Raw genomic sequence first — 14,220 nt, forward strand, 5'->3', positions numbered from 1 at the left:
CATCAGCACTGCCTGCAGAGAGAGAGAAACAATCCCTATCACCATGTCTACAGGATATTTTTATATTAAGACATTTCAGAAATACACCTGGAATTTTTATTTTGTTTTACCTGTTTGATTGGATTGCTAGTCTCTCCCATGGGGAAGAGACAGTGGAGTGACAGGAAGTCCACCAGCAGCCATCTTACCTCTCCCTCCACACACCTGTGTCCAGATCCTGTTATATATCTCTCTGTCCATATCACTGTGTGACTGCAGAGGGCTGTTCCACTGTGGACAGTACAGTGGTCAGTGGCTGTAAAGACTGTGCTCATGTGTTTCTAAAAGCTGTGGTTAGTACAGTGGTCAGTGGCTGTAAAGACTGTGTTCCTGTGTTTCTGGGAGCTGTGGTCAGTATAGTGGACAGTGGCTGTAATGACTGTGTTCCTGGGTTTCTGGAAGCTGTGGTCAGTACAGTGGACAGTACCTATAATGACGGTGTTCTGTGTTTCTAAAAGCTGTGGTTAGTACAGTGGACAGTGGCTGTAATGACTGTGCTCCTGGGTTTCTGGAAGCTGTGGTCAGTACAGTGGTCAGTGGCTGTAATGACTGTGCTCCTGTGTTTCTGGAAGCTGTGGTCAGTACAATGGACAGTGGCTGTGGTGTCAGAAGGCTGAATGACTGAAACCAGGTTTGGTGTATCTGGTGTATCTGGGTTTCAGGCCCCACATGTACTTAGCAGTGGGCACTAACCACATGTCTGTATCAAGTAAGAGATTTAAACACTAATAAGTCTTTTCAACAGTCTACTTTGAAAATAAGTTATAAAATCCAAAACAGAATCTTATTTTCTTAATAGATGGATGCTTTACAACTTGTGCTGAAATATGTGAATTGTAATGCTGCAGAAAGTTGGAAAATCTGCAGAGGAGATATAATTGAAACCCAGGTGAAGGACTTTGAGCTCTTTCAGAGTTTGAATGATCAGGGAGTAACAGATCGAATTATTATGCTGGCTGCTGGGCTGAATGAAAAAGGTGAGCAGAAAGAAAAAATAAAGAGGGACACCTGTCTCCCAGCTGAAATAAAGAAAAGAAAGGCTGGAGAGTCAGTGAGGAAAAGGAAAGAATTAAAACAGCGAAAATATTTCGGGATCGAAGAGCAGGAGTAGTGAGAAATTAAAATAACCGAGTGATAAACTTGACTATGAGAGGAATGCGATCATTAGGTTCACAAGGCTTAGCTCTAATGATGGAGATTCGGTGCTCTGAACAGTTTCAAATAAAGAGGTGATTAGTGTGACTGGGAGCCTGAATGAAAGACTGAAGGTTTAATTGAAAGACGTCCTGACCCAGTCTGAATGACAGGGTGAGCGCTCAAGGGAATGTTGCTGTTGATGCGAGTCACTCCCAGCCCAGTCTGTACGTGAAGTGTGTATACTTACTGTCCAGAGCACATTTACAGTAACTAGATTTGTTCTTTTTGATTAAATTTCAATCACCTTCAGTTTGGAGTGTGAAATATTTTTTTTCCATTACACACTATATGCTACAATTCATTCAAATACTACTTTTTATTCATATATTTTTTTGCTATGCTTACATGATAAATATGTGAACAATGTGTTTTAGCTTTTACCTCTCAAGATCTTAGTACATAATTCACAGATTGAATTATAGTTGCACTTAATAATATATTCTAGGATCACAGTGCACAGGTTGTTTTTATTACTCTTTTTTAAAAACAATTCCATAATATAAGAAAAATTATCCCTATCATTAGTTATCTAAGACTTACAAACAACAATTCATTTAGCTGTGAAGTATCAGTCAAATTCAGAATAAACATGGAAAAATAATTAAACCTTTCTCTCTTCAAAATGAAGGACTTCCGGGTCAAATACACATTTCTTCCAACATAATAGACACATTTCTCAAATAAAACTCCAGTCTGAACAGATCCCAAACTTTTGTTTAAAGTTGAAAAAACTACAAGATTTGCCTCAGGACTCCTGTGTTGTTACTGAAACTGGACATTGTTGTCTAAAAGCACCCAGTATGGATTCAGGTCAGAAAACTACAACACACTGCAATACAAATACCTACCACCTGAATGTGACTGTTATAACAAATAAACACAACTATATGTCTTGTCCTCAATCGTGTTACAATGTTAGATCCTTCTGCAATATAATTACCATAGTATCTAAAACTACTGTAATCATTCTCAAAAATAACCATGGATCACAAATATTTTAATACATTTACCTTCAGTACTCTTATTTGTATTAGCTCATTCACCTGCAATAGTTACTAATATTATTTGTTAATCGGAAATGTGCCTTAAATATACTTTTATCTCTGATCACCTGTCTGTAATAGTTCTTTGCACTAAAATTGTCACCTTCTCTCAAAATACTCTATTTTTTAATAACATTTCCATAATGTTATAATGTTATTATTATTAATGTTACTTTAATAATACAGAAAATACAAAATGTGTCAATGGTAATAATACTGGAGTCTCAATAATACTCTAGTATTAAATAACACACTTATCTCGTTTAAAATATTAGTCTAAAAATACTCCAGTGTTTAATAACACATATTAATTCATCAGTGTGTAAAATTAAATACCGGTCAGATCAATACAACGGTGTTTAAAAACACACTGATCTCTGTTAATACACTAGTCTGTTATTATACCTGTTAGAGAAGGCAGAATTGAGCACAATGAAATAAACAACCCCTGGTTAATATTTTGAAGATGTTGTATTATTGTTAAAACATTTGTATTCCTTTTTGTTTGCAAATGGGAAAATTTCCACAAGTCCTAGCACATGACCCAAATTACAGCCAAAATTTTGTATTTTATTATTATGGTAATAGATAAGGAATTGTCAAGTTGTATAACATTTTTGATAAGGTTGCTAAATATCTACAATATTAATAGTTATAATAATTATATGTTAGTACTTAAAAAACATTATCCTTAGTCTGTGTTGTGTGTAATAGTGTATAACTGCATATAAAACTATTAATACAGCATTAATAGAAAATAGTTTAAAAAACATATAAGCTGAATTAATATTATGATTAATTGTCAAGGTGAAATTTTTATTATTTTTATTATTTATAAGACCAGAATAAAATCAATTATAATTTTAAGGAATATCCATAAAGCTGAGTTTTAAATTAAACAGAAAAGCACTTCTGCATACTGTGGTCACTACGGCGGGCAGTGGCTGTAATGACTGTAGAACCTCAGATGGCTGGTCCTGGGTTCCAGGAGACTGTGGTCACTATACTGGACACTGTACTAACTCTGTGGCTTCCATGTCCTGGGACCAGTGTTTCTGTGTTAGTGGGACCTGTGGTCACAACAGTGGTCAGAGGCTGACAGGTACTTCAGATGTTGTACTGAAATGTATGTGAGGTGTATATTCCCATTGTCTGTATGTGAATTGTTGACAATGATTTTCTAGCCTTTACCTGCCAACATCAAAACTTAACACATGATCATCAGATTAAATTATATTAAAGAACAACATTTTTCAAAAATACCAGACAGGTTTAACATATAGGCACAGATACATTAATTATGATGTTGTCCTGAGCAACTGCTCAAAAATCTAAACTTGAGTCCTGTGATTACGAATTAATTTTTAAATATTGCATTTGTATGATAACATATAATTAAATATTTAATTTGTATTACTCATACTTATATAATTGCATTTGATAATAATTTCAGATTTCGAATGTAGTCAAAAACAATAAAGCATTCTTATTAAAACTTCACAATTTACAAAAAAACCCTGTCATTAGATAACTAACCTAAAAACACAAATTAAATTATTTAGCTGTTAAATAATAGACAAATCCTGTATAAACACAAAACACAACTACCATTTTTTGATTCTTCCTGTAATGCCACAATGTCTTGTAGTTGTTAAATTATTAATATTACACCTCAGTTTCTGATGAGACCCCAGTTAATAATAATACATCTACAATACTAAGAATTTCCACAATTTTGTTAATGTTTTTCATTTTGTAGCTTATAAAGCAATAAAGAATGTAACCTTTATCAGCCTGTCCTTTTCAATGTGAAAACAAGCAAACCTGGTCTAAATGAACAAGGTAATACTTATATCAATTTTATTTTCACACTGTAAAATACAAGAGCTAATTGTCCTATGACTGAAAATGTTTTACATTTTCAAAATGAAATTGTATGTCTTTAAAATGAAGAATTCACATTCATAACTTCCTATCATATTGGAACACATATTCTTATAATGCCTAGAGGAACTACTTGTTTTCACAGCAACTGAATATCACACTTAACGATAGAAACCTGGACTGTCTGAATACACCAAAGATATAATGGCAGCATTAAAACTCCAGTCTTAATTCTCTAGCATAAACACTTTAGGTGGTGACAACACATTTACTGTATATCTATTAATACATCAGTCTGTAATAATTTAATATCAGTCTCAATAATAATTCACTATTTAAAAACACGTGTATCTCTATTAATGCACCAGCCTGTAATAAGACAATACAGAGGAGTCAGAATTGAACACAATAAAACAATAAACAACCCAGGGTATTTCTGAATCATCCTGTATAATATGATATTATTCTAGAAACATTTTTTATTGCTCACACTTTTTTTGTTTTCGAGTAAATGAAGTTTTTTTCACATGTCACAGCATATCACTCAAATTATCACTTATATATAAAGTTTATTATTACAGTAACAAGAAAGTTAAATAACTTTTTAAAGATTTTATACGCTCCATGTTTTCACAAATTATCAATAGAGGGTGATAATGGCCAGCTTCTGCTCTATCCATCTATAACATTATTGTTATATAATGTTTAGAAATCTTAAGAATATTTTTAAAAAATCCAATAAAAATTAAAAGCAACTAATTATATTTAGACGCAACTAATTATATTTCCTTACTTACAGAACAAGATAAAATATGGTTATAATATTTTTGATGAATACCCACAAAGCTGAATGTTAAATAAAAATTCAAAAATTGTTCAACCCACTTATTGCTCCATTTACATAAAACATCTAATTAATTTAATTCCAGTTGTTGTCTGTCTGTCTGTACAGGAGAAAACTGGTCACTTACTGGCTGAGCTGTGCAGCACCAGGACAGCGAGAGAGAAGATGGACAGGCAGCTCTCCATTGTCATCAGGACAGAGCGCAGCTGAGACCCCTGTCTTCACCCTGAGACCACAGGGCAACTGAGCTGCTGCTCCGCACCCCAGACCCCCAGTAACAACACAGCCCCCCTCCCCGCCAATCACACCCAGCACTGCCTTTTCAGACTGACAGCAGGAACCTCTCACACAGGCGGGATGGCCAATCACACAGGGCCCTTTCAGTCTTCTCCATATATATCAGAGACACATCACTGTTTCCTCTCCCTGAAGACACTCCCAGCAGTGCGGAGGAGAGGAGAGACAGGAGCAGCTCTGTGTCTCACTGGTGGAAACTCACAGATACAGACAGCAGGGCTGCAGGTGCTGCAGGGGCAGGAAGAAATCAGATAAAAATTAATGTCACAGCTCTCTGACGATTTAGATAAGTTATGTAACTTTAAATAATTATTAAGTTAATCAATTACGTTCAATACAAAAGCTAAATAAAATTTGCATGCAAGTGTCAGGCAGTGTCCAGTGACTGGTGTCCTGAATACAGTCCTGTATGTCTTCCTGTCTGCATCAGGCAGTGTCCAGTGACTGGTGTCCAGCTGTGAGTCACAAAGAGGTTGTTGTATCTCCAGACAGTAGTCCTCAAGGTGGTAAAAAGGTCACTCAGTTAGCACAGGAATACAGAGACAAGCTATACGAACTGCCCGTCCTGTGGCTGTGAGCAGAGATCTGAAAAGCCCAGCAGTGACTGTCCCCTCTGTACTGAGCCTTGGACAGCAGCTCTTCCAGTAGAGTCCCTCAGACCCTGAGTCTGTCCCTGTGCAGCTCCAGTCCACACAGATGTTCCAGCCCCTCCAGCTGTGGCCCCAATGTCTCTCTGTGTGGAGCTGACTGTGAGACTAAGACTATCTAAAAATACAGTGGAGCTGATACACCCCCAGGCTGAACAGAGTGAGGACACAGCTCACCTTCTCCTTCTTATTATTATTAAAGGTATTAGTAGTTATGCTGTATTAAAAAAAATCTCCTGTTCAATATAGCAGAGCTCCTGTGTTACAACTTCACCGTAATAACTGCAGCATTAGGAGCAGCAGAGCAGGAGTCAGTTTCAAATTTGAAAAAGCAACAATATGATGAATTAAAAATAAACAGTCCTTCTTAATACAGCCCATCAGCAGTGATATAAGGCAGAGCTTTACTGGAGCCTCAGGTCAGACTCTGCAGTGAGTCTGAACTTTGCGCTCTTCCAGGACAAGAAGCCAGGCTCTACTGTGAGGCTGTGGGTGTGAGTGTGATGATGTACAGAGACAGGAGAGCCCACTGTTAAGAGATCTAGTGCTGTATAGGGAGACACAAAAGGAGTCATGTGTTCACAGCTCCAGTGCTGAACAGGGTGGCAGGTCCTCTCCCTACACAGCTCTCTCTCTGTGGCTAAGGATCTGCGCCTGTGACTGGAAGGTTGCCGGTTCAAATCCCGCGGCCGGCAGAGGAATCCTACTCCGTTGTCCCCTGAGCAAGGCCCTTAACCCTAACTGCTCCAGGGGCGCCGTACAATGGTAGACCCTGCGCTCTGACCCCAAGCTTCTCTCCCTGTCTGTGTGTCTGTGTCTCCATGGAGAAAAGCTGGGGTATGCGAAAAGACGAATTCCTAATGCAAGAAATTGTATAGGGCTAATAAAGAAACATAATCAAACATAATAATCATAGTGTCTCTCAGGGCTGAACAGGAGGGTCTGTTCCTGTCAAAAAGGAAGGTGACTCTCAGAGCTCCAGTGTCAGTATGAGGAGAAGCTCTCAGACCTGACTGCTGCCAGATCCTCTGAGCCTGAGTGGCCATGAACACTGAGCTCCTCAGCAGCTGAGGAAAGCCTCCTGTCTCCTGTGGTCACAGTGTGGTTGAACACCTGCACTGTCTTCCTGCTCCTTCTCTTCTCTCTCCACCTTCCTGTCTCTCTTGCTGTGTGTGCTCTTATCTCTCCATCTCTCTCTCCTCTTCTCTCACTCTGACAATCTGTGCAGAGTATCTGAAGGGGATGTAACATCACTTGGCAAACAAAAAAAAATTATCAGAAGCAGAATAAAAAAAAACTCTTCTCAGTCAGCTTCACAGCTCAGACTCACACACAGAGCTCTGGGTCCCTCAGTACATTACCCAAACTCCTCTTTCCAGAAGAAACAGAAGCTCATCTCCATCCTTCTGTTTATTCTGAACACACAGAACCAGAGGATATTCAGACAATCAGTGCTGCTACATGAATAATATCAGACAGAACAGCCTGGACTCAGGTCACATATACCCCTTTTCTCCTTCCTCACAGTCTCTTAGAGACAGAGCAGAGCTCCTGGTTCTCCTCTCTGTGAACTGGGCTCAGGGGTCACTGATCTGGCAGCTGTGGGCTCTGTTCCAGGTCAGAAGCAAGAAGCTTCTATTAACCCTTTCCTGGACCTACAGCCCTTCAGTATTACTGCCCTGACTGATTGTCTTTACTGTAAGTCAGCCTCCAAACATATTTTAGAAACGTTTTGACAAATAATTGAACAGCAGTCTGATTATGTAATTATTGTAAATATTTTGTACTTATTATTACTTAATTAATTCAACCTCCAAACATCTGTCAGAAATGTTCTGACTCACAATTGAGCAATATGCAATTATTATTACTTATGTAATGAACATCAGTATTGATACTCTGATCAGTGTATTATGATTCTCAGCAGCAGCAGACCAATGGTCGTGTCTACAATAGTGACCAGTTGACCAGTCTGTACCTCTGAGCAGTGGGACTCACACAGATCACACAGAAGACCTGTCTGTGTGTGATTCCACACCAGCCCTGGGATACAGCGTCTCCCACACGTCTCTCACGGAGAGTCTTATAAATATACAGTTGAACAGAGTCTGATAACAGTTATATAGATAATTAAATCATCAAATAGGTTGAGTAACTGAGTGCTTGAGTGGAAATAAAACCAGGAGATGCACTTCTACCTCCGGGATCAGGAGTCTAATCCTCCTTGCTTCTATTCTGTGGATATTCGTGTAAAACGCTTAAAAGCGCTTATTACAGGGACTTGTGCTCTTTCTCTTCTGCTCTACGGGAGTACGCTATACTACGCATTAGTCTGTAAAGTAAACTATTTTTTTTGTTTAATGAATTTAATTCCTGTCTGTCGCTGTCGTTCTCCAACTTTTATGAATCGCTTCTCTTCACAGCCCGGTTTTTTTTTTTTTTTGGAGATGTTATATCTGTAAGAAAAGCCCCCCGGGCTCCGGACAGGAGTCTCCTCCAGCGGAGACGCGCTCTGCTCTGTCAGAAAGAGCGCTGTGACGTCACAGACACCAGCCAGAGCGCCGGGATCAGAGAGCGAGACCGCTGGAGGGGCGCAGAGCGCACGGAGAGTTATTGATCACTTATCTATCGACAACCAATTAATTCAGCTGAATAATCGATTAACTTCACCGATTGGTGAGTACTGATTCTTTTCTTGACCCTGTTTTAAAAATCTAGAAAACAGTCAATACAGCCTGTATCGATCAATTAGGAATTGTATCCTAGAGCTAGAAAAGTATATTCCAAGTTGATAAATTTGTGTAGGCAACAGTTTAAATGTATTTTTCCACTGTTTACAAATCATAAGTATGGTAACCACGGTAACACGTGCCACATCACTGTGTCCGGCTAGGTCTCGACTTTGTCACAAAGAGTTGCGTGACGTCACGGACAGCAACTGGTACTAATGCTAGTGTATTCATGTTAATATTAGTGTGAGTACAACTTGTAGTTTTAATATTAATGCCAGTGTTCATGTGAGTATTAATGATGATAGCGCTACTGATTTTTTAATGCTAGTATTTATATTAATATTAGTGATAATTATAGAGTTACTGTTAGAGTATTTACACTAGTCGTCATGTTAGTTTTAGTGATAGCATTACTGTTATTAATAGTATTAGTAGTGTAGTAGTAGTTTGTGTCAGTTTTAGTGGTGATGACGATAGTGTAAGTCTTAGTGATAGTGTTACTGTTGTAATGTTAGTGGCATTTGTGTTAGTGTTAGTTATAGTGTATTATTATTAGTGTATTAACAGTGTTAGTGTGTGGGTGTGTGTCTGTGAGTATTTGGGTGTGTCTGTAAGTATTTGTAGTGACTATGTGTGTGTCTGTGAGTGTGTGTGGTACCTGTGAATGTGTATAGTGTCTCTGTGTTAATTTGTGTGGGTGTGTGTCTGTCAGTGTGTGATAATGTGTGTGAGTTTGTGGGTGTAGAGTCCAGACCAATGTCCACAGAGCTGTGAGTGCTCTGTTTTTATCACTATTGCAAATAATGACAGCAGTAGTACTAGCAAGAGTATTAGTATCAGAATTAGTTTAAGAATTTGAAGTCATGGTCGAAGTAATAGCAGTAGCAGTAACAACAGTGATAGTTGGATAATCCAAGCAGTTAATTCAGAAACTACAGTATTACACATTTATACCCTATTATCTAGGCATGTTTTGTAAAGTGCTATGATGGTCTGGATTAAATGGCACATTATAAGAAAAAAAATGATTGATTGATTGACTGTGAGAGTGAAGTCTGGTCGAACTCGTTTGTCTAACAGAACTGTCCTGTCCACAGATAATAATAATAATAATAATAATAATAATAATAATAATAATAATAATAATAATAATAATAATAATAATAATAATCATCATCATCATCATCATCATCATAATTGCTTACACTTATATAGCGCTTTTCTGGACACTCCACTCAAAGCGCTTTACAGGTAATGGGGTCTCCCCTCCAACACCACCAATGTGCAGCATCCACCTGGATGATGGATGCTGAGATGTCAACAGAGGTGAACAGAGAAGATGTCCAGACCCACCAGATACTGGAGACAGGTTCAAGAGTCAGGCCCCAGACCCAGAAAGCTGTGAGTCCACTGCTGTTCTAGTTCATATTGTGCTTCTTCCTCTTCCTCCTCCTCCTAAAATTAAAACCCATTGCAGTAGCAGGGCTCTGCCATCCTCTCTTGGGGAAGAGAAGACTCTACATGACAGTATGTGCGTCTGTGTGTGTGTGTTTGTGTGTGGGAGTGTGTGTCTGTGTGGTGTGTGTGCTTGTGAGTCTGGTCCAGCCATTGACTGTAACAGAAGTGTGTCTGACAGTTTAGGGTCATCTTGGCCCATGATGATGATGATGAAGGTGTGTTTGTGTGCCTGGCTGGTAACTCTGTTTTATCCTCCCCAGCACCGCCGGGAGAGACTCACTCAAGACAAGAGAGGAAAGGACAAGCAGGGAGAGGGGCTTCACACCGATGCCTGGGGCAGATCCCAAAGAAATGTGAGTATTGGCTTCAATGACATGGTTGGGTAGCTTGTTCCACTCCCCCACCACCCTCTATGTACAGTAGTGCCTCCTGTCCTGACTGTAGGGTCTCATCCAGCTGTCTCTTGAGATAAACCAGGGAATCTGCTTCAACAACATGACTAGACTGCTTCTTCCACACCCCCACACCATTTTATGTAAAGAAGTGCCTCCTGCTGTCCTGCTCAGTTTTAAATGCTGTTTTACTACTGTGTTTAATACTGTTTGACTAAGAAAAAGCCTGTCCCAACACACATAAACTTGGCTGGCTTCTACTGGTGAGACTAAAGCAGTCAACTTGCTGACAGGTCTCAACAGAGACAGCTGTGACCCTGAAAGGTCAAAGAGGGGCCACCGATACGCTGAGGTTCTGAGCAAAGAATCTTCCAGAGTAAGACAACCAGTGTGTTCTGCTCAGGATGATGATAGTGATACAGATGATAGTGAAGATAATGAAGGTGGTCTAGATGATGATTGTCTTGATGAAAAAGCTTTTGATGATGATGGTGGACATGATGAAGAAGGATACGGTAATAAAGATGGTGAAGTTGATCATTTATTAGAATGGTGATGAAGATGATCTTGATAAAGATAGTAGAGATTGTGGTGGTGGAGGTGATGATGAAGGTGACACAGTCATGCCTGTGTGTGGGTGTGTGTGAAAGGGGAGGTGGGGTTGGGTCAGGTCTGCTGCTGTCATCTGATGGGACAGTATCTCTCCTCCTACAGATCATTAAGGAGACAATTGCAGACTGTCGGAGGAAGAGGGAGCAGACTCCCCCTTTGTCGCCCCTCAGGATGCTGAGAGCTGTGAGTCTGTGAGCCTGATGTGGCTGTGACATCTGTCAAACGTTTGCTCACAGCAGGGGACTGTGATTGCTGGGAGACAAGAGACAGGGCCTTGTCCTCCTAGAGAAGACACTCTCAGTTTTCTCTCTGTCCTCCTCATGCCGTCTCTGTGCCCCTGTCCCCTCAGGCCAGCCAACAAATCACCAGGCAGGAGGCCAAGACCCAGCCATGGTACAGCTCGAAGTGCCTGGAGAGGGACAGAGGGACAGGCCATTGACCTCCTCCTTGGACATACCAATACTCCCTCATGTGTACCCTCTAGAGCACCCCCTCACCTACCTGCTGGCACGCCCACTCACCCCAGCCCGGCCCCAGCTGCCCTGTGGCGGCTCAGTGAGGACCTGCGGGTTGAGCTGGAGGGGCTGCTCTAGGTGGAGGAGAGCCGGGTGCGGCCCAGGGCTCAGAACACGATGTCCTCCATCCAGCTTGACTACCTGGAGCTGTAAGATGAGGTCCTTGCCGAGTTTGGATTGGAGGCTGCTTAGTGGGGTTGGTGAGTCCCTGAAACCCCTCCCCCTTGTCCAGCTCGTACTGCAGTACGCAGGGTCTGGGAGGATTCTCCTGTCCCCCTCAACTTTCCAAGATACCTGTGTCACCCCACTCAACCTGGTCCCGAGAAAATCTTCCAGATCCAAGGGGAGAGAGACAGGAGCTGGGCTGGGACTCCAGCTTGCTGTTATATATACAGGACATCTTGCCTGTTTCTCCCTCCCCTTATTCCCAGGATTTTCCCTTCCAGAGCACAGGAATCATGAAGCAGCATGACTACAAGGAGACACTGAAGTCCTACTTCGAAAACACAAAGGTCAGGTGTGACTGCTCCGAGGTGGACAAGTGCTTCCACCAGGTTGCAGCCAATGTCGATGTTGACCTCATCCTGCAGAGGTACCTTGGAGACGCTGTGGCCGAGGTCTGTGAAAAGCAGGTTTATTTTTTCTCTTTGTAGTAGTCTTAGGACAGTCTGACCTGCTGTGGGATTTAGCAGGAACAGAAAGGTCTTCTGTGTGTCTTCAGTCTCCACAGCCCAAGAGACGCATGATCCAGGTGGGCGAGGCTGTCGAAGAAAACAAGCTGTCGATCCCTCCCTCTCCTGGACCTTGGTGCCCCTGGGCCCTCCCTCTTCAATCACCTGTGACCCTGCTCAGCTCACTAAACTCCCTGCCGACTGCTCCATGCCGCCCCCATCAACACCCAGAAGAGCCCTCTCCTTCGAGGAACTTCAGAGCTCCTGAGATTCAGAAACAGGTGAGAAGTGAACAGAACCTCTGTCCTTGTGTAGAGTCAACTGGACACACAGTACAGACTCACCTGTACCTTATTACAGTCACAGTGCATATAGTGAGGGTATATTAAGAATTAGAAGTCAAGAACTGACCCCAGCAGCAAAGTCCTGTGTCTGTCTTCAGTGTCCAGGTCGAAGAGTTGTGCTTTCCAAGTCAGCCCTGAAAAAGATGAAGAGGACAACATGTCTACCTTTTCCAATCCTGACGCTGACCCACTACAGGTCATTGCCCCACTGTCCAGCCAGCTGCCTGTCCCCAGACCCCTCCCTCACCTCCCTCCCATCACCTCCCAGGAGAAGGCTGGGGTGCAGAAGACTAAGAAGAGGAAGAAGAGGCAGAGGAAGCAGGAGAGTCAGGAATGTCTGAGCCCTGAAGACAAGCCTCCAGAGTTGCTGAAAGTCAGAACACAGGTGCTGAGACACCTAGAGGACCCTGTAGCTCTTGAGATTCTAGGAGAGGTGAGGAGGGAACTTTTACTGTAGTGTTCAGTCAGTGAGTCTGTATTAAACTCTCTCTCTCTCTCTCTCTCTCTCTCTCTCTCAGTGCAGTGTTAATGTACTGTAGTGTCCAGTCAGTGTATCTGTTTTAACACTAATTCTAGGAGAGGAGACAGGAGAAGGAGGAGGAGGACTGGAGGAAGGTGCTGGAGAAAGAGAAAAGGAGACAGGAGAAGGAGAAGGAACAGAGGAGGAAGACTGAGGAGAAGCAGGAGAGGAGACGCTCCAAGGCAGCAGATGAGATGAGGAGGACCATGGACAAGGAGGAGAGGAGATGCTCCAGGGAGACAGAGGAGAACAGGAGGGAGCAGCATAACCACGAGGTGAGATGGGAGAAGAAGGAGCAGAAGAGGTGGAAGGCCTACGCTCAGGGGCTGGTGAAAAGCCTGCAGCAGGAGGAGGAGAGGAAGCAGAAGGAGAAGGAGGAATGGAGGAGGAGAGGATGAAGCAGCTTGAACTTGAACTTGAACTTGAACTTGAACTTTATTGCCATATGTAACCGATGCTGGTACAGTGGAATTCTTACTTACAGAAAGTCTCTCGATTGTAAAACAAGTGTAAAACAAAACAAAGTGCAAACAGTGCATCAAGACAATGTACAAACAAACAATAGACAATGTGCAAGTAAACATGTAGACAGTTTGAATGTAAACAATACAGACGTGTAAACAATGACTGGAGATGTGCAATAGATAAGAAATCATAAAGAGGTAGATGGTGATGGTGTAGGTGTGGTCCGAAGGGGATGGCTAAATGTGTTCGCCAGTCTCACTGCTTGTGGATAGAAGCTATTGAAGAATCTAGTGGTAAGTGTCCGTATGCTCTTATATCTCTTGCCTGAGGGCAGTGGGGTGAAGAGCTCATGCCCTGGGTGGTGACTGTCCTCTGTGATGGCCAGAATTCTACCACGGCAGCGGTCCTCATAGAGCTGTTTAATCTCGGTGAGACCGCAGCCAATGATCTTCTGGGCCATATTGACCATTCTCTGCAGTGCCTTTCTTTCTCGCGAAGAGGTGTTGCCATACCACACGGTGATCCCGTTGGTGAGGACGCTCTCGATAGTGCAGCGGTAG

General features: G+C 41.8%; 1 protein-coding gene across 1 annotated transcript; it reads left to right on the plus strand.

Annotated features, from left to right (window-relative positions):
• Positions 1–12,512: 12,512 nt before the first annotated feature.
• LOC138242355 (uncharacterized) lies at positions 12,513–13,815 on the plus strand. Its single transcript, XM_069197855.1, has 3 exons — positions 12,513–12,612; positions 12,774–13,108; positions 13,252–13,815. The coding sequence occupies exons 2-3, from the start codon at positions 12,833–12,835 to the stop codon at positions 13,591–13,593; spliced, it is 618 nt and encodes a 205-aa protein (XP_069053956.1). The 5' UTR covers positions 12,513–12,612; positions 12,774–12,832; the 3' UTR covers positions 13,594–13,815.
• The last annotated feature ends 405 nt before the right edge of the window (positions 13,816–14,220 follow it).

Source organism: Lepisosteus oculatus, chromosome 14, assembly GCF_040954835.1.
Source record: "Lepisosteus oculatus isolate fLepOcu1 chromosome 14, fLepOcu1.hap2, whole genome shotgun sequence".
Lineage (NCBI taxonomy): Eukaryota > Metazoa > Chordata > Actinopteri > Semionotiformes > Lepisosteidae > Lepisosteus > Lepisosteus oculatus.